Raw genomic sequence first — 23,805 nt, forward strand, 5'->3', positions numbered from 1 at the left:
TAGAAAATGCCACACAGTAAAAGTACTTCATACTACTTGTGCATGAAGTACTTTGTCCAATAAAAGTAAAAACTATGAATGCAAATTGTGGATTTTATCTGACATCAAATTTAGACAAAAAGTCAGAATCTTGTTCAGTTCAAGGAACATTGACACTGGATTTCTACAAAAGTACAAGGGTTAGGGTTAGTACTACTAATACTACTTGTGCATGAAGCACAAAAAGTACTGAGTACAATACAATTTAAATCATAAACTACAAATGAAATGAGTGAAATTGTACTGTAGTTCTTTACTTGCATTTTTGAACAGAAAAATGAGTTTTACTGGCAATGAATATTGTTGTTGTTGTGTTCTGTACTTTCTGAATCACATTTTGGTATAAAAAAGGTGGATTCAGTTATTTGCCAAATAAATAACAATAACATTTTTAGTTTTTAAAATGTTTTGCACTGTAAATCACTGCAACACCTATTAGGCCTACTAATAATATGCAGATAGTAGATATATTGAAATTGAAATATCATTGTAAAACCTATGTGTAATATCTCAATAATCACTCTAATTATTATTATCATCACTCTCACAATATTAGCCTGCCTAACAAACCTGGAACCAGTTGATATAAAACAGTCTTCATACATATGACAAAAAAGCATTCATTCACTATTTGAACAAAAAGATCCTCCACTTATTTGAAAAGTTCAAAACGTTCGTAAAATGTGTGGAGGAACGTTGTGTGCTGCTGCTGCTGCTGCTGCTGCTGCTCATGGTACTCGTGGTACTGCACAATAGTAAAGAGACGTCTGTAAAAGTGTCCATAGGACACCTCGAGACATGGACACAGGACACCTCGAGACATGGACACAGGCTTCTTTAGATCTTTAGATTCTACATTTTGAATTCATGGAGTTTCATAAGTGGAATGTTGTTTTTGAAAAGGACATAAAATGACATAATGATGTCATTTTATGTCCTTTTCAAAATAATAATTCCATACATTATGATGTCATTTAATTTATTATTTGTTTACATTTGAAATAGCAATGAATTGACATATTTTTGTGGGAAAAGTATAAAGTGTAAGTCCCTCCTCCTTAGCCTCCTCCTAACAGGCCAGTCCACCTGTCAATCAAAACAAGCTGCCATGGTAACCGACAGAGCAGCAGCAGCAGCAGCAGCAGCTCGGTGTCAACCCGCTGACAAACGCGGCGTCAAAGCAGGACACTCGCGTTGTTTCTCACAGCGTTAGAGATGCGGGCACTTGTAACTCACGTAACTCCTGAACTTTTACTCTTAATTTGTTTCTAAATCAATGTATTTAAAGTTTAAGTGTTGCTGACGCTGACCCTTTGCTAAACTTCCCACCTGGACCTCATTAACGAACCTACGAACGACGTCATCATGATCCCCGAATGTCCACGCGCCGGGGAGCCGAAGAGCCGATGCCGCGTCGTGTTCAGCTCCGCAGCCGAACCGAGCCGGAACCAGAATAACGACCAGAGCCAGAACCAGAGCCAGAGCCAGAGCCAGAGCCAGAACCAGAACCAGAACCAGAGCCAGAGGCGCATTGTCAACGGCTTGTTGAGCGGAATTCAGACCACCATCAGAAAAGAAACGTTCACCGACCACTTCACCATCATCCCCGGCAAAGAGCTCGGCAGGCAAGGAAAGCACTACATTCACTGCATTACCATTCACTTTGACCTGAGGTTCACTTCATTTACACAGAAATAATTCAAACCAAACACTTTAGTTTTGTAGACAAAACAAGACACATTTTGAGGTTTGAGAAACACATTTTTTAAACCTAATAAGACACACAATATAATGAGATGAACACTGATCTTCTTCTATAAATAACATTGTTATATTTTCATTCCAAACTTGAAACATCTTAATGAACCCATGAAAACGTTTTCCTTAACTGTAAGAAACAAGAAAACGTCCCGATCTACTTTTGAGTGTGGAAATGAATGGGAGTGGACGTGCATTGTGTTTTTCTTTGGATGGTTTGGTATCATTCATGCTGCTACATCAAGTGAACACAATGGAGCTGCATTCATTCACATTATACTGTTCATTAATATTTATAATGAATTGCAACAATAGTTTTTATAGTATATGCTAAATGTTTCTTCTAGGTCAGATTGTATTATTGTATTATCTAGAATGCTTTTTCCACAGCAGCCATTTTGATGCGACACATACGTGTTAATAATCCCAGTCACGGTTCAGTTATGCAGAGTCTTCTTCATTCATGTGTAAACACACTTTGTTTATGGTCAGTGTTTTGTTTTATGTCACATTTTTTCTTGTCTTGATGTCTTTTCAAAGCTGCTTTACACATCAAGTGACAAATGGGCATTTCTCCATAGACTTCCATTGAAGTTTTCTTTGCCACCAGTCGAGTTGCCCCCTGGTGGCTAACTGCTACATATGTCCTACTTAGGGCTTCACTAAGGCTTCACTTTTCAAATGCTCCGTATGTTTCTTGTGTATAGTCCATGGTAGCTCCTCATGCTGTCAGTGTCGGACTTTAGTTTTGCATGTTTACAAAAGCTCAACTGCGCTACTACTGAGATGTGTTCTCTTGAGTGGCCAGCAGGGGGTCTTTGCACACCAGACACGTTTTCGGATCGCGGTTGATTTTCCTGACAAATTTTTTGCGACAAATTCACAACAAACCAATCAGAAGGAGTGTTGTTGATGACGTAGTCCGACACGGTGGCGGATCGCTTGATTGTTTGTTTCCCAAAACCCATTATTTTTAATAAACTAGAAAAAACAAAACAATGAATGACGTGTGTGCGTCATAACTTACATCTGAATTATTTCCAAACGCGTCCTCTGTGCAAAGAGCTTTAAGTCTGTGTGAAAATGAGCCTACATCTAACTTGGTTTGTTATTTTCCTGCAGATGTTCTGGTCTTATACACAAGTTCAGCATTTTGTAAATTGGTCCCATTTAGTGTCAAACAGATAATAAAACACAGCACGCTGTGGACCGTGGACACCCTGTGACTGACCGTTGACTTGGTGGTTGTAGGTGCAGGTGGGCAGGTAGTGGACGAGCTCTTAGTCAGGCTTCGCCCCTTGGTCTTCCAAACATGGTTACCTAAACATAACTATCTGCATAAATCTACATAATTCAAGGCTTGAAAACAGGAATTGACAGACCAGATGTGCGACGTCACTTGTGTGAGTAACTCCTGTGTGAAAACAGAGAAACATCACAGGGGATTTTTGCTCTTTGTCTCTTCAGGAGTTCGAGTTGAAAACATTCCTTCTTCAGTTCAGACTGACTCACTTTTGTACCTGTTTGAGAAGCTGATGTTTCTGAGGGGTTCATTATTAGAGGAAGTCCTCTTTGGTCTGAGACTGAGGCCCTAACAAAGTCACAAGACCAGTCCACTTGAGGTCAGAATATGCTCTGAGCGTGATGATAATGGTCTTACAGAAACCACTTGTGTCACGTTGTCAATGTGAACTGAGCGATGTCATGTAGCTGTAGTCGTGTGTTGACTCCGATATGAACTCACTTCTGTTGGTTACATACATGCTGTAGTTCAGTGGAAGTCAATAAAGTGTGTGTTCTTTTCTGGGACTAAACTTGACTCCAGGGTTAGACTTTGGATCAGCGGTGATTCAGCCTTGTAAATGTGAATGCATGACGTCTATGAGTGTGTGTGTGTGTGTGTGGGTGGGTGCACGGGTGGCCTTGTATCGCATGACGTGACATTGTGACTGCGATTAGCAGCAACACAACAACATGAAAGGTTCCATTAATGTGCAGCAGCACTTTAGTAAAACACATCAGCTGATTGAAGTTCATGTGTTCAGAATGTCAGGTTCTGTGTCTCTGTTTATATACAAGCTGTCATCATACATCACATTTCTGATCACATGCAGTCACACACAGAGCAACGTTCTGCTCATTTATTCTGTGCACTCTGAATCTTCTTAACATACTTTTACTCTGAAAACACTGCAGACACGTGCTCGGCCCTGTTTTCCTCCGTCTCTGGTTGTAACTTCCTACACGACGTCTAACCAGCACTGTCAGATCTCAGTCTGTTACCAGAACTTGATATGGAGTGACAGCACATTCTGAATATTAGGTGATGCATAGGTTCTACACCCACTGTGAACTGTGCAGCCTTAGTGCCATGTTCTGTTCACTGGGAAGTCATTTAAGGTTCACTCCTCTACTCATATTCATACTGGTTGTTTGCAGCGTAGCTTTGTTGTGCATTATCAGTGTAATAACAGATGAGAGTTGTCGTTCTTGTGTTCATTCCCTGAGTGACTGCTCAGCTTTCTGAACTTAGTGCTGGAATTCCATTCATGAGGCCTTTTAAGATTAAAGGCTTGATCAGAAACATGTTGCTCATGCTCTGCTGTGAGTTTTTACACAGACTGTTGTCTGGTTTTAAAGTTTTAAAGTTAATTCTGAGATTTCGTCTCTGTCGGTGAAATTCACAGCTGTGCAGTGGGAGCTAAAACCCTGACATGCAGAACATTCAGCCTGCAGCACAGCCAGCGTGTGTGTTTATGAAGTGTGATGTGCATGGTGACGCTTTTACAGACTGACGTGTAGACCGTTGCTGCCCGGTGGCTCTCCCAGCATTCCTGCTCTGTGTGGAAACTCCCTGCACAAATGTTTGGCCCACTCACTCTCACTCACACAACTGGGGGTGTGGGGTGGGGGGGTGCACAGGTTTGAAAGCCTGTGCATGTTTCATTGACCTTGTTTTAAACACTTGACGACAGCTGTGTCTGAACATGGTGATAGAAGCTGCTGTCTGAAGTTTCTGGGTGCAGAAGAATTACAGGGAAATACGGTGTAAATGTAAAATGACATCAACAGTGTGAGAAAGGAAAAAGACGAGAGTCCATCTCTCTTTGGCCTCAGGAAGAAAATGCAGCTGCGTACCACAGGGACCCAAGACCTCGGCTGCATCTTAACCCTGTGACTAATAAGAGGGAAATACCGTAAGCACAGCACATGACCTCGTCTGAGGTATCAGTGTATTCTAGTTTGCCTTCTATAATGAAGCCTTTCTCGATTTTAACAAGGCACTTTCACCATTTCATTCATGTAATCTCAGGATGTACAAGTCTTTCCAGTGTTGAGTGTTGAAAGAAATGTGCTGTAACCAATGACAACCACCAATTCTCTTAATCAAAAATAACATCTTGTTATTGTTCTCCCATGAACTCCTAACTTCCTAATTTCCCTTTGACTTAAAGAAGGTTATCAGACTTGGCTTTTAATGAATGCAGGTTCATGTAGGTTAAAGATGAAAAGATGCAAACACTATGTTAGTGTCTGACCTTCGTCATCTATTAGCTTTGGCTGTTTCACATTTAGCGTTTGAGGCTGTGGGACTTTTTTCCACTATGTCTCTGCGGCGTGAGACCCAGATGGTCTGTACTCAAGCTCCTTTAGTGACTGCAACAATGGTGAAGGAGTTAAGACTCAAAGCTTTGCCGTGCAGAGCTCTTCACTGATCTTTTGTGGCAGGTTATCACACTCAAAACTAGGCATGGGCTGACGTGGGAAAACCTAGAACTAATCTAGAAAAAAATCGAAGCATTGCTACATTTTATTTATTTTTCTAACTCAATTCGGAGGATAATAGCTAAAACTACACAATGTTGATGTTTTTCATTTCAGACTTAGCATGTGACTGTCTCCACAGTCCAGTTAGATTTAAAAATGTTTAATGGAGATCATCCCGCTTCATCATGTTCTCTTTTATTGGCTGATGTATATCCTTACAGTGTATCTGTTGCATACTGTGAGATGAACACAGTATTGGTCAAATGTAGTCACCACATAAACAGTTAAGCTTTTTCCAGAGCTGCACGTCAGTTTCCGTCTTCCTGCTTATTGACTGGGACTTTGAGCTTAGTGTCAAAGATAATGTCAGGAGCATCCACACTGTGTCTAAACCTGTTACCTGATGTGAGACTTCCATTAACGGAGACTCTGTTAATGGAAGTCTCAAGTGTTTGGCCTTGTGCCTCTGAAAAAGCATCCAGGGCAGATCCAGCGATTCACTGACACCGAGTCTCCTATGAGACAGAATTGTGTTACTGTGGACCAGAACACACTTTTGTGTGTGAATCTGCTGAAGGCTTTATCATATTTGTTCTCAAACAGGAATATTCAGAATCAAAGTTCACAATGAACCAAGTGAAAATAAGAAAGAAAGGAAGCAGCTTGTCCTGCACATAATAATCTATGTCTTTAGTAATGTAAGGATGTCATTCAACACTAGATTTAAATGACAGGGGAACTGTGAGTTTGCCAAAATACAATAGCTTATTTGGGCTGTAATTATTGCTGTGGTTGAGGAAAATTACAGTATGGAGGCAAACTGTGTTTGTGATGTTTTTGTCTATATAAATAAAAGTGACTCGACTTAACTTGACGATTTCCGCTGTCAGCCAATGATTCACGAAAACTACTCCTGAAAGACGATGTCAAAGTTTTCCGTCTGTATTTGACATTTTGAGAGTTAACCTTAAAAAGTTTGTGCATATGGTCAATTCTGTTCAAACATCTCTGTACACTCCAACCAAAGTTCATATTTTGGTCTCCATGAGGACTGCTGGTCCTGACCAGGTCAGTGTTTATGCCAGGAAAGGTCCAACAGAGGTAACACACACACACATACAAAGGCCATCTCTTTCAGGGTGTAGTCTGTGAATGAGGCTGCTGGCTTTGGAAATGTGCTGATGTTGCTTTAGAAAAGGCTGTGGTGGCCCAGTATGGTTTCTAAAGAGTAGGCCCAGACTCCCAAACCAAACACCATCTCTCCACTGATCCCAGGCCTGGCCACACCCACACTCCAACACAACACGCTGGATCTCTGAAACATGACATTTAATAATCAACACTTCTGCCGTAGTATCTCCCTGTCAACATGAGTGTATGCGCAGTCCAGTGCTACAACACAGGCCTGCAGAGGTTTCTCGTTGTCTGGTGGTAACCCTCAGGGGCTGAACCCACATTCTTCTGCATCAAAAAGCTGCAAAAACATGTTTAAATAGATCAATCTTTTCCTTCATAATGTGTTTAAATCTAATTATCAAATTCACATAGCAGAATTCGATTCATAACAACTCTCCACTGTCGTGTCCAATCTTTTCTTTAAACGTTGGAATCTGTAGCTTCCACAGTTCAGCCTCATGACTCTCACATGAGGCTGAGCAGCAGCAGCAGCAGCTCAGAGCTGTGCTTCAGGCCCACAACCCTGACACGAGTCCTTTTACAGCTGCCAACGGGGGCTTCAGAATGTGTGAATTTGAATTATTCCCATCATTGAGATCTCTTTCACTTGGGTCGTTTAAGCCAGATAGTTCAAACAGAATGAATGTGTCATAGATAAATAAATACAGTTACCTGGCCAATAACAGCACAGTGGTAAAGCTCTCATTGGCTGGCCAATCACAACACAGTCCATGTTCTGGGGGTGTGGTTTTGGTCTGAAACAGCGTGGCTGACGAGAGCGTCAGTGGGGAGATAGTTTGATCTGCTCGTTTGCAGCGATTAGGAGGTTTTTAATCATGAAAACAAGTTAATATATGTAAGTAGACCTCCATAACTAACATATATATGTGACCATGAAAACAAGTTAATATATGTAAGTAGACCTCCATAACTAACATATGTGACCATGAAAACAAGTTAATATATGTAAGTAGACCTCCATAACTAACATATATGTGACCATGAAAACAAGTTAATATATGTAAGTAGACCTCCATAACTAACATATATATGTGACCATGAAAACAAGTTAATATATGTAAGTAGACCTCCATAACTAACATATATGTGACCATGACCATGTTAATATATGTGACCTACCTTAACATATATGTGACCATGAAAACAAGTTAATATATGTAAGTAGACCTCCATAACTAACATATATATGTGACCATGAAAACAAGTTAATATATGTAAGTACCTCCATAACTAACATATATGTGACCATGAAAACAAGTAAATATATGTAAGTAGACCTCCATAACTAACATATATGTGACCATGAAAACAAGTTAATATGTGTAGGTAGACCTTCATAACTAACATATATGTGACCATGAAAACAAGTTAATATATGTAGTAGATAACTAACATATATGTGACCATGAAATAAGTAGACCTCCATAACTAACATATATGTGACCATGAAAACAAGTATATATATAAACAGACCCCATATGAATAACATAATTATATTGTTAACCTCACTGACTAACATATATATGTGATGAAAACAAGTTAATATATGTAAGTAGACTCCATTACTAACATATATGTGTGACCTGACCATGAAAACAAGTTAATATATGTAAGTAGACCTCCATAACTAACATATGTGACCATGAAAACAAGTTAATATATGTAAGTAGACCTCATAACAACATATGTGACCATGAAAACAAGTTAATATATGTAAGTAGACAACATATATGTGACCATGAAAACAAGTTAATATATGTAAGTAGACCTCCATAACTCACATATATGTGACCATGAAAACAAGTTAATATATGCAAGTAGACCTCCATAACTAACATATATGTGACCATGAAAACAAGTTAATATATGTAAGTAGACCTCCATAACTAACATATATGTGACCATGAAAACAAGTTAATATATGTAAGTAGACCTCCATAACTAACATATATGTGTGACCTTGAAAACAAGTTAATATATGTAAGTAGACCTCCATAACTAATATATGTGACCATGAAAACAAATATATATAACTAATATATGTGTGACCATGAAAACAAGTTAATATATGTAAGTAGACCTCCATAACTAACATATATGTGACCATGAAAAGTTAATATATGTAAGTAGACCTCCATAACTAACATATATGTGTGACCATGAAAACAAGTTAATATATGTAAGTAGACCTCCATAACTAACATATATGTGACCATGAAAACAAGTTAATATATGTAAGTAGACCTCCATAACTCACATATATGTGACCATGAAAACAAGTTAATATATGTAAGTAGACCTCCATACTATATATGTGTGACCATGAAAACAAGTTAATATATGTAAGTAGACCTCCATAACTAACATATATGTGACCATGAAAACAAGTTAATATATGTAAGTAGACCTCCATAACTAACATATATGTGACCATGAAAACAAGTTAATATATGTAAGTAGACCTCCATAACTAACATATATGTGACCATGAAAACAAGTTAATATATGCAAGTAGACCTCCATTACTAACATATATGTGTGACCATGAAAACAAGTTAATATATGTAAGTAGACCTCCATACAGAATATTTCACAAATTCAGAATGTGCACATTTTAAAAAGCTGTTAAAAAAAAATGAATAAAAACATGCATATACCATAAGATTAAAATGGGTACACTCAGACGTGGATCAAACAAATCATTTTAAGACTTGACTATGGGACCTTGAACAAGCTCTGGTTAATGGATCTTAAAGCCCTGTTTGGTTTGTATTTGTTGGTTTATATTCAAGTGCCCGATCATGCGGGTCTTTGTAAGCTATAATGAGTATTTTAAATGTATCTGAAGTGAATATGAGAGGCGTGTAATGTGGGACCTCTTTCATTTTCCTCTGATCACACATTCACACAAAAGTTGTCTTTGCCATTGTTTCTGTATTTTGTGTCATGTCGCAGACAAAGCCACATCATTTCTGAGCAGCAGAGAGGGAGAGAGTTCCGATGGTGTCTGTGCATTTGTCTTGGCTGAGGATGGGTCAGGTTCAGCCAGGCTGCCGCTGCGGTTTATTGGAGCGTTGGCTGCCAACGATAGCCACAGGGAAAGTATGTTGTGGGCCTGTCATGTCCATCACCAGCTGCATTTCAGGATTTCAGGATTTCCCCGGGGCACCTCACGTGCGTGTGTGCGTGTGTGTTTGTGTGTGTGTGTGTGTGCACAGGACTAGTTGTCTTCACATCAGACCCCCGTTCACCCTTCAATAAGTGGGTCAGGCCACGCTGCTGTGGTGGAAAGATTAAAAAAGAAGCAACAACAACCACAGCCAGGTCCACAAATGTTTTAAACATATGTTTTTAACCCAGAACCAAATACTCTGAACTTTGTGTTGACTGGAAAACTTTTATTGCTAGAATCATGGACAGGAAATAACAATCTTTTGCACACATTAACAGACAATAAAACACATACTAAGTAAGGTTATATGAGGCACTGACACATAGTCAGTGCTGGCTGTGTTCTGCACACCTTCTACACCAAGAACCAGCCTGGGACATGGAGGTTCTCTTTCACTGCAGCAGGGACACATGAAAACAGATTTAACCACTTAACAAAAGACTCACATACTTAGGTCTGCAATATCTTCACAAAATGTTTACCATTGCATTTCACTGTTTTCATCTCACAGTTTTCATCTCACAATTTTCATTTCACTGTTTTCATCTCACTGTTTTCATCTCACAGTTTTCATTTCACTGTTTTCATCTCACTGTTTTCATCTCACTTTTCTCAATCTCTCACAATTTTCATTTCACTGTTTTCATCTCACTGTTTTCATCTCACAGTTTTCATCTCAGTTTTCATCTCACTGTTTTCATTACACTGTTTTCATCTCACAGTTTTCATTTCACTGTTTTCATCTCACTGTTTTCATCTCACAGTTTTCATCTCAGTTTTCATCTCACTGTTTTCATTACACTGTTTTCATTTCACTGTTTTCATCTCTGTTTTCATCTCACATTTCTCTCACTGTTTCATCTCACTGTTTTCATCTCACAGTTTTCACAGTTTTCATCTCACTGTTTTCTCACAGTTTTTCATCTCACAGTTTTTTCATTCATCTCACTGTTTTCATGTTCATCTGCAGGTTTCATCTCACAGTTTTCATCTCACAGTTTTCATCTCACAGTTTTCATTTCACTGTTTTCATCTCACAGTTTTCATCTCACTGTTTTCATCTCACTGTTTTCATTCATTCATCTCACAGTTTTCATCTCACTGTATTCATCTCACAGTTTTCATCTCTGTTTTCATCTCTTTTCATCTCACTGTTTTCATCTCACTGTATTCATCTCACTGTTTTCATCTCACAATTTTCATCTCACTGTTTTCATTACACTGTTTCCATCTCCATCATCTCTGTTTCATCTCACAGTTTTCATCTCACAGTTTTCATCTCACAGTTTTCATCTCACCTTCTCACTGTTTTCATGACACTGTTTTCATTTTCACTGTTTTCCTCTCACAGTTTTCATCTCACAGTTTTCATCTCACAGTTTCATCTCACAGTTTTCCTCTCACAGTTTTCATCTCACTGTTTTCATCTCACTGAGAAAATAAGAGTTTGTAGCTTGTGTGGTGCCTTGATTTGTAAGTTTGTGTCACTTAAAGAAAATATGTGACAGCTTTTTGTACAGAACATATTGGTAAATAACTGATGGAGGCAGCAGTGGGTCAACACATCCTGTGGGCCTTGATGTTAAATGGTTGTTTTTCTGAATGGATTTTGGTTGGGGGAGTTTGTGGGTTATAAATCCACACAGCATTTAAGTTTCCAGTATCTGATGGAGGCAGCAGTGGGTCAACACATCCTGTGGGCCTTGATGTTAAATGGTTGTTTTTCTGAATGGATTTTGGTTGGGGGAGTTTGTGGGTTATAAATCCACACAGCATTTAGTTTCCAGTCACAACAGGCTCAAAAATCAGTTTGGTATCCATGTTTTTAGTGAGAGCAAGCCTTTCTGCTCAGGCTGGTTCATTGTCATTGCTGACTAATGGCGGATTCCCACTAGTGCAGCTCGGCTCGGCACGGGGATTTCGCTTTTCTATTAGTGATAGTACCTGGTCTGGTGTATTTAGTGACATCACTGCTGAAATCACATGACTAACCCTGCCACTGTATTCAGTGACTGTGTCAGACGGAGTCTGTGCTCCGCTCATGAACAAATACGTTTAATGAAGTGATTCTAATGATTCAGTTACACTGAAAACAACTGCTTTTACACGTTTGTGTGTGTCACGTGTGAAGTCATGGCGGTTTCATGCAGCCGTGCAGTGATGACCACGCCCGCGTTGAGGAGGTACTATATTGTAATGGAAACAACCAAACCGCGTAGAGGCGAGGCGAGGCGAGGCGGTACTATATAGTGGAAAAGCACCATATACAACCACAATGTAAAAAAGCTCAACTGTCACTTCATCAGGATTTCCAGCTCTGGTGTGTTTGGTTGCACTGTTCTCCACATAATGACCTTGACTGTTAGATTGAAGTGAGACTCTGACCATCCAAAGTGAGCTGGTGAACATTCTTAACATACCTGTCGAACACAAGCATCAAACCACATGCAGCCTGTATGACCTCAACATGGCCGCTCTTCTCGTCTTCCAGGGGGAAATTTGCCGTGGTCAGGAAATGTGTGGAGAAATGCACGGGGCACGAGTACGCTGCCAAGTTCATGAGGAAGAGGAGGAAAGGCCAGGACTGCAGGATGGACATCATCCATGAGATTGCAGTGCTGGAGCTGGCCTCAGTGAACCCCCGGGTGGTCAACCTCCACCAGGTCTACGAGATGGCCTCTGAGATGGTGCTGGTCCTGGAGTTGTGAGTAACCAACCTGTGTAAATGTGTTGTGTCTTAAACATGTTCATAGTTTATAAATAAACACGTTATCCAGTTGTTTTATGTGACTACTACAAATAAAAATGGAAAGTACAGTACACACACACACACACACACACACACGTGGGTTTCCTGTGTCCTGAGTTTACAAGTGAGAGGTGAAGAAGACAAACACTGACAGTTTGATGTGTTCAATCCATCAGCGACTGTGAAAAAAGACCAACTGGAGACACACACACGTGACACTGCATGGTGTTGACTATAGTCTGACATGTTGTTGTGTGTGCGTGTGTGTATGTGGGCCAGGTGACCTGGGTGTCTTGTGTGTCTGTGTGTGTGTGTGTGTGCATGCGTGTCAGGACCAGTAGTCCTCATGGGGACCAAAGCCTTGTCCTAATGAGGCGTGATGTTATTTTAGCAGTAAGATATAAATTGTGCGTTGGTTGAGGTTCAGTTTTGATGACTGATGTAAGATTATTTATTTGATAAATTAAGTTATACATGTAGTGGATTTAAAGTGGTTATATTCAGAGATTAGGTTTTGGTTTGGCTGAATTAATGAACGCGTTCAATCCAGTGTTGATGTGTGTCAGTTTATTTATGGCAACTTGGACTGATCAACAAAGTCTCCTTCACTTCCTTCTCTCTCTCTCTCTCTCTCTCTCTCTCTCTCTCTCACTGTGTGTCTCTCTGTCTGCCTGTGACACCCAAACTTCCCACTAGAGACACACACGCACACACACACACACACACACAGAGGCAGATTAGATAGATTAGGTATCGACACAGTGTGGATCAGCTGTCGTCTGTCGTTTATGACCTTTACAGACGCTCACAGCAAAGGATTCATTAAATATAAGAAAACGATGTTAGTATTTCTAAATGAGATTAAAGTAAAATGTTTAATCCCACTTTCCAACACTGTTGTGTCTGCTGGATGTTAGTTATTAGTTATGCGTTTAATCTTTTAGTCAGAGTGTGGACTGTGAGGTGATAACAGGATTACGTGCTGGCAGCAGCACATGCCGCACAATACAAGGAGATATCCCATTAATGCCCCTTTAAATGCTCCAGTTGGCCCAGTCCTCCCCCACCTCAATCCATAATCCTAATCCTGGTCATTGTTTATTAAAGGGATTATCCCAGAACGAGCTGCTACCTTGAGTGGGCGTAGTGTGGTCAACAGAGGCGTAGACGTATCAAGTCATACGAACACGAGGAATCTGAAGAATATGAGGCGGAGATTATGTCTGTGACTGTGTCATCATTAAGTTCATGTGTCTTATTTTGTCACTTTGGTGTAAAAGCAGCAGCTCCTGTGAGGGTGAGGGTGAGGGTGAGGCTCTTCTGTGAGTTAAAAACACTGATCATTTAACTGAAGCAGACATAGATTTATAAGGTGAGGCTCGATGTTTCCTTTGGCAGTGATGTTTTAACGCAGAGCTTCTAACGACTGTATCTAGGTTTCCATTCAGTTGTATCACAGATTTGAGCCAAATCTAAATGTGAATGTATCCATTTCCTTCTGCTGCTGTTAAATAATTATTGTTTTCATTGTTATAAATTCACTGAGGAGAAAAGAAAAGCTACCAAAGTCTTATCCATCCTCTCTTCCTCTTGTCCACCCTCTCTTCCTCATCAGTCTACACACTCTTCCTCTCGTTGTTGGATGAATATAGCGTCCAGATTTCCTTTAAAGTCCATAAACTATACATTGTGCCACATAAAGTCATTGACCTGATTTCATATATATATAAAAGTATATATAACAACTTTAAAGAAGTTGAATTATTTTTCTGATGTAAATATTGAAATAGAAGTTTTATTAGACACTGATTAACACTTAAATCCAATGATAGACAGTGATTTCAGGTCTGTAATGTGTATAACATGGATGGATGCATCTGAATCAAATGAATTATTGTCTGTGCGTCTTATATTAGAAGGAAATAGAGCAGAATGCTTTCATTCTTTCTGAGGAGTGTGGCTGACAGCTGACAGATATTTGGGGCAGTGGGCTGAACGGAATCAAGAAGAATTGGAGGATAGATGAGGGAAGGAGGGGCCAGATATTCTACAAATGAGGGTCGACGTGACATAGAAGTCTATTCATGCTTTGATGGACGGAAGGGAGGCAGGGATGGAGGGATGAGGGATGGTCAGGGTAAAAGAGGCCCAAAGGTTTTCAGGCTGGAAGAGAGAAAAAGAAATGAAGTGATGAAGAAAGAAAGAAAGGGTGAGGCAGATGCAGGAAGAGAGTAAATGATGACAGCAGTTGAACTGAGAACTGAACAAGAGTAATACTGAGCTCCAGCTGAGAGTTCTTTATTTCAGTCGAGTCGCACACGCACGCACTCACGCACACACGCACACACACGCACACACACGTGACCAGCCATCGCATGTCCACATACAGAGGCAGCAACGTGTAGGAATCATTTCATGGTTAAATCTAACCGTTAAAAACTGATTATTGAACCTTTGTGTTGTTTTTCTTTATTCTCACAGTCAACTGCAAACTCTATGAAAATTCCATGTATTTAATTGAAGGATAATTTAGATTTAAAACACAGACTGTCGGTCAGCCTGATAATGTATATGAGAAATAAGAAGAAGATTGTCACTAGGATTTATCTCTTTAGAGAAGTGTAACGTATTATAATGACGTGTAACAGTGTAACATCACAGCAGATACACAATCTGAAGTTCTTTCACTGCAAACAGATCATTTATCTTCTCAGTGAACGCTCAGTATCACACATGATTCAACTGTGGTAGGAAACAACAAGTCACGTTTCCTAGCCCACTGTGGACGTCAGATCTGTTTTAACAGTGAGTTTTAAGACACACTATGACTTATTTATAAAACCTCTCACTCTCTCTCTCCTCTGCTTCTGTTTGTGCATCTCTTTCTAAATGAGTTTGACTGATAAGTGTCATCTCATCACCCCTCATATAAGCATTGTTGTAGATGATCTTCACGTTATTGTTGTTTACAGTATACTGAACGAATGAATGAATGAATGAATGAATGAATGAATGAATTGATCCATTCCCACAGAACTGAGCTGACACACATTTCATTAATTACATTAGCAGCCACTGTCAGGGTTCAGGGTTCAGGGTTCAGGGTCAACACACAGTGCTGGTGTGGATGTGACCCATTTACTCACCACTGATGAGGTGAATTCATGTCTGCTTATTTGTTTAGAAAGTTGTCCCAGTGATCCGTTAAACACCTCCATGAACATGAGAGCAGCCCAGTGTCCTTCACACTCACGTTTACTTCATCACTTATTACCTGAGCATCACACCTGGGCTAACCCTAACCTGAAACTGCTTTTTAGTCAATCGTCCAGTTATTTCTGAGCAACTGCAAATGGACATGTATGTATAAAAATGCTTATAATTCCTCAGTGGTCAATGCAATTATTCTGTTGCATTTCAAAGTCATTGTGGTGGTGAGCAGAGGCTGGACCTAACTGGAAGTAGTTGTCATAATTGCATAAAATGATTTCTTTTCTTGCCTTTCATAGGAAACAGCATCCATATTTGGTCTGTCTGAGCACTCTATCATATCCATCATTTTATTTCATTTTCTGTTTTTCTCCAACAAATGTTTCCAGTTTGGTTCTCTTTGTTTCATTCTGGTGGATCGTTCAAAAATAATTCAGTTGACTGACAGTGGAGCAACAAACAACAACGAAAATAATCAGGTCATCTGAAGAAATGTGTGTGAAATGATTTGTGTCTAATCTGTTACACACAGGGCCACACGGTGGTGTAGTGGTTAGCACTCTCGCCTTGCAGCGAGAAGACCCGGGTTCGAGCCCCACATCCGTGTGTCGGAACAAGGGCCTTTCTGCATGGAGTTTGCATGTTCTCCCCGTGTGTGCGTGGGTTCTCTCCGGGTTCTCCGGCTTCCTCCCACAGTCCAAAAACATGCAATGTGGGGATTAGGGGAATTGGACACTCTAAATTGACCATAGGAGTGAGTGTGAGAGTGAATGGTTGTTTGTCTCTAGTTGTGTGTGTGTGGCCCTGCGATGGACTGGCGAACTGTCCAGGGTGTACCCCGCCTAACGCCCGATGTAGCTGAGATTGACACAGCACCCCCCGCGACCCTCTGGTGGAGGATAAAGCGGTTAGATGATGACTGACTGACTGACTGACTGACTGACTGTTACACACACACACATACACACACACACACACGCTGGGCCCTGCACACATGGCTGCTCTCAGCACGTGTGCTACTCACTTTAAATCAGTTTGTAGTTTACTGTAGTTTTCTGTAGTTTACTGTAGTTTACTGTAGTTTTCTGTAGTTTACTGTAGCGTTAGACCCATGAATCAGTTGGGCTTTATTTTTCCATCCGAAGGTTTTGTGTATTTAATCTTAAATGTGTACATTGTTGTATTCAGTTAAAAATCAGGACCAAAACAATTGGGAGAACTCCTCCATCTGTTGCAGTTTGCAGTCTCACCATTAGGTGTCCCTGTTTCGTACACAGTGGATGTTGATGTGTCGCCTCTAACCTTGGACTCCTGGATTCTGTAGACGGTTCCTGAGCTCCTGTGAGACCTGATGTTGATGTTGCCTCTGATGTTTTTATTTCCTTTGATCAAAGAGCCTTTACATTTCCCTCTCACCCGCACCGTCCTTCCTTCCTTCCTTCCTTCCCTCCCTCCTTCCTCCCCTCCTCTGAGATAAAGCCTCATTTCTCAGCTCCCTGAGGGAACACCTCGTCTATTCCTGACTGCTCTCCTTTTTTGTTATTACCTTGTTCACTTTCTAATTGAGTGTTTCCATGTGAGTTTATCTCAGGTCAAATGAAGGTTGATTGAAGTCTGTTTTCACATGTGATCGTTCAACACAAGCTTGTCATTAGTTGACTATATTTAGAGCTGCGTCGCTATTTCTGCCTCCACCAGAAACAAACAGCTGGTGTTAGTTGCTGTGTTTTCTTTCTTCTGTGATCTCTTGTGTGATTCATCGTCTAAAGTCACACGTAGGATGAGTTTCATTATTATTTTGGTGAAACAGGGAACCAGGTCTATAGTTTGGGGTTTTCCTTGTGGCTGACCTGGTTTCCTGCCACAGTCTAAAGTCATTCAGACCAGGTCCAGTGGGAACTCTAAATTACAGTCAAATGTGTTTGTTTGTGTAAGAGACTGTACATCTGTCTGTTTACACCTGATTTATGTACTTGGATTTTTATTGAGTGATAGCGATGGAAACAGAAGTTCTACATGTTTCTCTCAGAGCGCACACACCTGAAGAACCTTCTGCTGTCTGTGAGGTTTGATCAGAACGCACACACCTGTAGAACCGTCTGTTGTCTGTGAGGTTTGATCAGAACGCACACACCTGTAGAACCTTCTGCTGTCTGTGAGGTTTGATCAGAATGTAGAACAGGTTTGATCACACACACCTGTAGAACCTTCTGCTGTCTGTGAGGTTTGATCAGAGCCACACCTGTAGAACCTTCTGCTGTGAGGTCAGGTGGAGGTTTGATCAGAGCAGCACACACCCACTGTCTTCTGCTGTCTGTGAGGGTTTGATCAGATGTAGAACCTTCTGCTGTGTCTGTAGAACCTTAGCTGCCTGCTGTCTGTGAGGTTTGATCAGAATGTAGAACACATGTAGAACCTTCTGCTGTCTGTGAGCAGTGCATTGTAGAGCTGCTGTAGAACCTTCTGCTGAGAGCTGTAGAACCTTCTGCTGTGAGGTCAGGTGGAGGTTTGATTAGAACGCACACACCTGTAGAACCTTCTGCTGTGAGGTCAGGTGGAGGTTTGATCAGAACGCTCACACATGGTTGTTTGGATGGTGAGAAGAAACCAGAGACTGAAGGACCGTCTGCACTGACCATTGATGGATTGTTGTGTGATGTTTTTGCTGCAGCGCGGCTGGAGGTGAGATCTTCAACCAGTGTGTGTCAGAGCGAGAGGAGGAGGCCTTCAGTGAGGAGGACGTGAAGAGGCTCATGAGGCAGATCCTGGAGGGAGTGACCTTCCTCCACCAGAACAACATTGTTCACCTGGACCTGAAGGTCAGTGGAGATGCACTCTTTCCTCCTCCTCTGCCTTTTAAAGGTCTTTAAAGCTGCTGTCAGTTGTTTGTGTTTGTGTTAAACATATCTACAGTTGATTCTGACAGCTTTCACTGATCTGGAGTCAATTTAGACAAAAGCTTTCCACTGTCCAACAAACACGAGGCAGAACTCCACATGGCGTTCATCCTCCGTGCGTGAGAGGTTGGACTGTTTGTCAGTGAATTAACCGTCTCACTCATCAAGCTTGTTCCTCGGGGGATGTGGGAGGAGCCTGTGGGAGGATACGAGGCCTATGCAGAACAAACACGGAGTCTCTGTCTGTCTCTCTGTCCGCCGCTGACGTGAGATTCCGTGCAGAACAATGAGGAACATTACAGTTTTTCTCTTTGATGCTTTTCTCACATCACTATTAACATTTGCACAGTAGTTTGTGCAGTTCTCAAAACAATTAGTGCAAACTGCAAAACCTAGTGGATAACCTGCAAAAGCACGTCACTTGCTCAAAATGGAGAGTCCATTCGTCAAAAGCAAGTATTCACGTCAATGAAACTGCCAGTGTCCTCACAATGAGAAGTCTTGACACCATCGTTTTGAACAAGAGTCAAATGGCTTTGTCATTATGTTCATTATGACACTTTATTCTCTCAATGCAAAGAAAAAGCTCAGAACTCAGTGACACAACCTGAAAATGCTCCACAGCACTATACGCGACGCGTACAGCCATTTGAAAACTACAGTAAAGTTATGTATATGTATATATATGTATATATATATATATACATATACACATACCTGTTCTTCCTACCAAATGTTTGAACGATTGAATTCACAGTGGTTCTTCCAACATTTGGTTGCACCCTCCGGCCATCCTCAGCCATTGTGAGGCCGTGATTGACAACATGGTCCACAACTGTAGCCCTGATTTCATTAGGAATCTGCATATGTATTTGGCCTCTTCTCCCTCTTCCCCTGTTTTGTCCCCTTCCTCTTCCTCCCTGCGTCCTCACCCCTCTTCCACGATGCTGACCTTCCATCTCTGTGTCACAGAATTGTAGGAATGGTTCACACTATGTCGTGCTCGGTTCATACACGCATGCCAAGTGAGGGTTGATGGGATTTATCCCTGAGTGGCTGTGAACAAGTGGCTGGTCATTGGTTACAACTAATACTTCACAAACCTCCTCGTGAGAGCAATTGTTCAATTTAAGAGACATTTCCAGGAGAAAATGATAAAGAAAGGTATAAAATGTGCTTGACACAATTTGTTAACTAGTTTAACAATTTTGTATGTAATGATTCAAGCAATGAAATGAAGACTATTAGTTTTATTGGCATCCATAAGTATAGTTTATTTTGACTGACATGACATAAGCAAATGATAATGTTATACAAGAGCAGAGAATTGTATGAAAGCAGCTGATACATGTTCAGAGGAAGGAGAAACCGCTACTAAATGTTGTGGAGGTTGAACTAATAGTTATGAGAATGTTCATTCTGATCTGAGAAAAGCACCAAAGCCATTGAGAGAAACTGTAAGATAAGAGACAGCAGATTATGGGATGCCTGGGAAATGCAAATTCCAAGATCTCTGTCTCACTAAATAAAATGACAAAGCCTGACTTTGTCCAAGATCCCGAGGACAGTCACTCGTCCAGATGCAGAGCGTTCTGCAAATCAGTGAAAGTGGACGTCATGGACCCTCCCATCTTAAGCAGAGTCAGCACATTCTGACCTTGAAATTTGGGGAGTTGGTCCTGGAAAGTCTTTGTGATGTCCTTGATGTCAACCAAGGTGTGGGAACCCTGAATATTAGACTCATGACATTCTTTGGGAAACCAACGACATGAAAGTTCTAGTGTGTTCTTTGATACTGAAGCATCATTCTGTAGAACATGACCCTGATGCACTGCACACAGAGGAGATACGAGGGTTTATGTTCTGTCCTGCAGCCACAGAACATCCTGCTCACCAGCAGCTCTCCTCTGGGTGACATCCAGATCGTGGACTTCGGTCTGTCCAGGCTGGTCTGCAGCCACCAGGAGCTCAGAGAGATCATGGGAACTCCAGAGTATGTTGGTGAGTTGCTGCTCCAGTTCAGAGAAACTATTGTTATTATTTAATGTTCAACCACAATCAGCTCTACTCAACGTACTTGCATATTAAAGAGAAAATCATATGTATTGATACAGAACTGCACAAACTGTGATGAAGTTAATGATTCATGTGTATGTTTGGTTTTCCAGCTCCTGAGATTTTAAACTACGAGCCCATAAGCACAGCAACAGACATGTGGTAAGAAAACTGTGGTTGGTTTGAAAGTTTCTCTTTGACTGGATCGTTCACAGTTAAATTCAATTTCCGTCACAAACAGAATCCACTGTCGTCGCCGCACAGCTGTCGTTACACCGTGAAACGCTGTGCTCAGGATTTGTTTGCCCTCTAGTGGTGGGATCAATACAGTACACTGAGACAGACTGAGTCTTTATCACAACAGGGAAATTAGAACAGAATCTGGAGGACACAGGCACGCACACACACACACACACACACACACGCACTAGATCTAAAGTTAGAAACAGATAAAACCTGACGTTTTACTTCAATACTTGTATACTAATACTAATATCTAACGACTGTAGTTGATGGGTTCACTTGGGGAATTATATTTGCTGTGAGGCTGATAGCAGGAGTCAGGACGGAATAGAAACATGGTCATGTGACAGTTTCTGCGTTCATCTGTGTTAAAGGTGAATAATGATTGACATTTCAGAGAGAAGCTCCTCGAGTAAAGATCCAGAACATCATGTAATGTTGTGATGTCACATGATGATTTCCTGGACCTTCAATAAACTCTGTCAAAATGTGGCTAATGACAACAAGTGCAGTTCTCTGGATCTGGATTCCTGATCTGATCTGGTCCTGGTCCTGATCTGGTCCTGATCAGGTCCTGATGCCACTTATGAGTGGCCTCTGGTGTCTAAATCTTCAGTGTTGTAGGTTTTATTCTTGCTGCACTGAAAGGCTGCGCTCTGTCGTCTGTGTTGTGGTTCAGGAGCGTCGGGGTTCTGGTCTACGTGATGCTGACAGGAATCTCTCCTTTCCTGGGTGACGACAAGCAGGAGACGTTTCTCAACATCTCCCAGCTCAACGTGAGCTACATGGAGGAGGAGCTGCAGCATCTGGACCAGGCTGCTGTGTCCTTCATGCAGACGCTGCTCTGCAAAAACCCACAGTCAGTTCACATCCGTGTGTCGTGTGTAGCATCAGTTTCATTTCTCGTGTCTGCTTTCTCTGACTGAACTTTCTCACTTTGTGAGTAGAGGTAGAATCAAAGCGTGTGGTGAACACAAACATGTCCATCACACTTACACCTGAAGTAGAATCAAAGCGTGTGGTGAACACAAACATGTCCATCACACTTACACCTGACATGTCTGAATGTCCTCATGAGGCAGAACCTCAGCTCTGAGCAACTGGTTCAGTTTACAACTGAGATTTGACTTGTTGTTAGTTTAGGTTCGACAGAAGGCTTTGTTTGTCTAAATGAATGGAAGTCAGTGCAGTGTGTGTGTGTGTGTGTGTGTGTGTGTGTGTGTGTGTGTGTGTGTGTGTGTGTGTGTGTGTGTGTGTGTGTGTGTGTGTGTGTGTGTGTGTGTGTGTGTGTTCAGGGATCGAGCCACAGCAGAGCAGTGTCTTCAACATCCCTGGCTTCAAACCTCCAAGTCTTTGAAAAGCCAGATGACGGAGGATATCCCACCAGTGGAGGAGCAGCAGGTCTGCAGGAGCACCAGTGTTCCTGAGTCTCTCAGCAGGCCGACCACAGCGGAGGAGGAGGAGGAGGAGGAGCACCCAGTGACAGAGGAGCTGATCGTTGTGACTGCTTACACTCTGGGTCAGTGCCGCCAGTCGTCCACCTCAGAGGAGGCGGCTCTGGCTGCTGAGCAGAAGGCCGCCGTGTCCAAGCGCTTTAAGTTTGACGAACCTTTCAGTGTCCTGCAGGAGGTTCCTGGAGAGTTCATCTACTGACCACACGCACGCTCACGCACCACCACCCTTTTTCTCCACTAGTTGACGCCGTCACAGTAAAAATCTGCATGTATGTGCATTTTAAATCAAATGCTGTCACAGTTCAGTTTTATTGAAGAGACTCTTTTTTTTCGTATTTCTCCCACAATGCATCACTTCCATCTCGTCCTAACATGACTACAGTATAGTCAAGTTCATGTTTTTTATTTGTCAGACATGACACGGAAAACTGATCAAATCTTTGTCGTCATCTTTTTCACCAACAAACAAACAAAGAAGCAGAGAGAGACTGAGGCTGATCCAGGGTCAGGATCAGGATCAGGGTCAGGATCAGGGTCAGGATCAGGGTCAGGATCAGGATCAGGGTCAGGGTCAGGGTCAGGATCAGGGTGCATGGAAATAAAACATGTGCTGCAGTGGATGTGGGCGTGTCTAAAAGCACTGCCCACTTTCTTCAGAGCTCATGTTGATCAGTAGATCTGATCAGAAACATCACTCACGTCCATGGTGACAGTTACTGAACACTCATATTATTCGTGTGTGTGTGTGTGTGTGTGTGTGTTGATAAAAGAATGAAAGCACAGAAGTGTTTTTTCATGCTTCTGTCTTTGGTATCATATAATATTTGTTATTTAAAGCACTTCCTCCTCTTATTTCAACTTTCTCTGTCATCTGTAGAAATAGCTGAGGTTTTTTATGGAACACTAAATTGATTTTGTTTATATACAGTTTTCAAAGCCTCGGCAGGTTCTTCCTCTCACACTGAACTTTAATTTGGAGCATTCACATCATCATCATCATCGTACATGTGGACACTGTGAGCTCTGTGACTATAAGAAAGTGTTTGTACATGAAAATCTCCAACTGTAAATAAACATTTGTAAAGAGAGTCAGTTTTATCATTTGTAACAAACAGAAACTCATTTCACAGTCAGCCCATTATTTACAATGAGGTCATATACATATGTACAATTAACTCCTATAGTGCTGGGACCTGAACACATTTGTAATTCATTGTTTATATAGGACACGCCTGTCAGTCACATGTTCACATGTAAAATGGG

At 41.3% G+C, this 23,805-nt stretch overlaps 1 protein-coding gene across 1 annotated transcript; it reads left to right on the top strand.

Annotated features, from left to right (window-relative positions):
• Nucleotides 1-1,168: 1,168 nt before the first annotated feature.
• stk17a (serine/threonine kinase 17a) lies at nucleotides 1,169-23,075 on the top strand. Its single transcript, XM_044046180.1, has 7 exons — nucleotides 1,169-1,664; nucleotides 12,426-12,638; nucleotides 18,565-18,712; nucleotides 20,665-20,791; nucleotides 20,959-21,007; nucleotides 21,768-21,947; nucleotides 22,384-23,075. The coding sequence occupies exons 1-7, from the start codon at nucleotides 1,405-1,407 to the stop codon at nucleotides 22,739-22,741; spliced, it is 1,335 nt and encodes a 444-aa protein (XP_043902115.1). The 5' UTR covers nucleotides 1,169-1,404; the 3' UTR covers nucleotides 22,742-23,075.
• The last annotated feature ends 730 nt before the right edge of the window (nucleotides 23,076-23,805 follow it).

This window comes from Solea senegalensis, linkage group LG1, assembly GCF_019176455.1.
Source record: "Solea senegalensis isolate Sse05_10M linkage group LG1, IFAPA_SoseM_1, whole genome shotgun sequence".
Classification (NCBI taxonomy): Eukaryota; Metazoa; Chordata; class Actinopteri; order Pleuronectiformes; family Soleidae; genus Solea; species Solea senegalensis.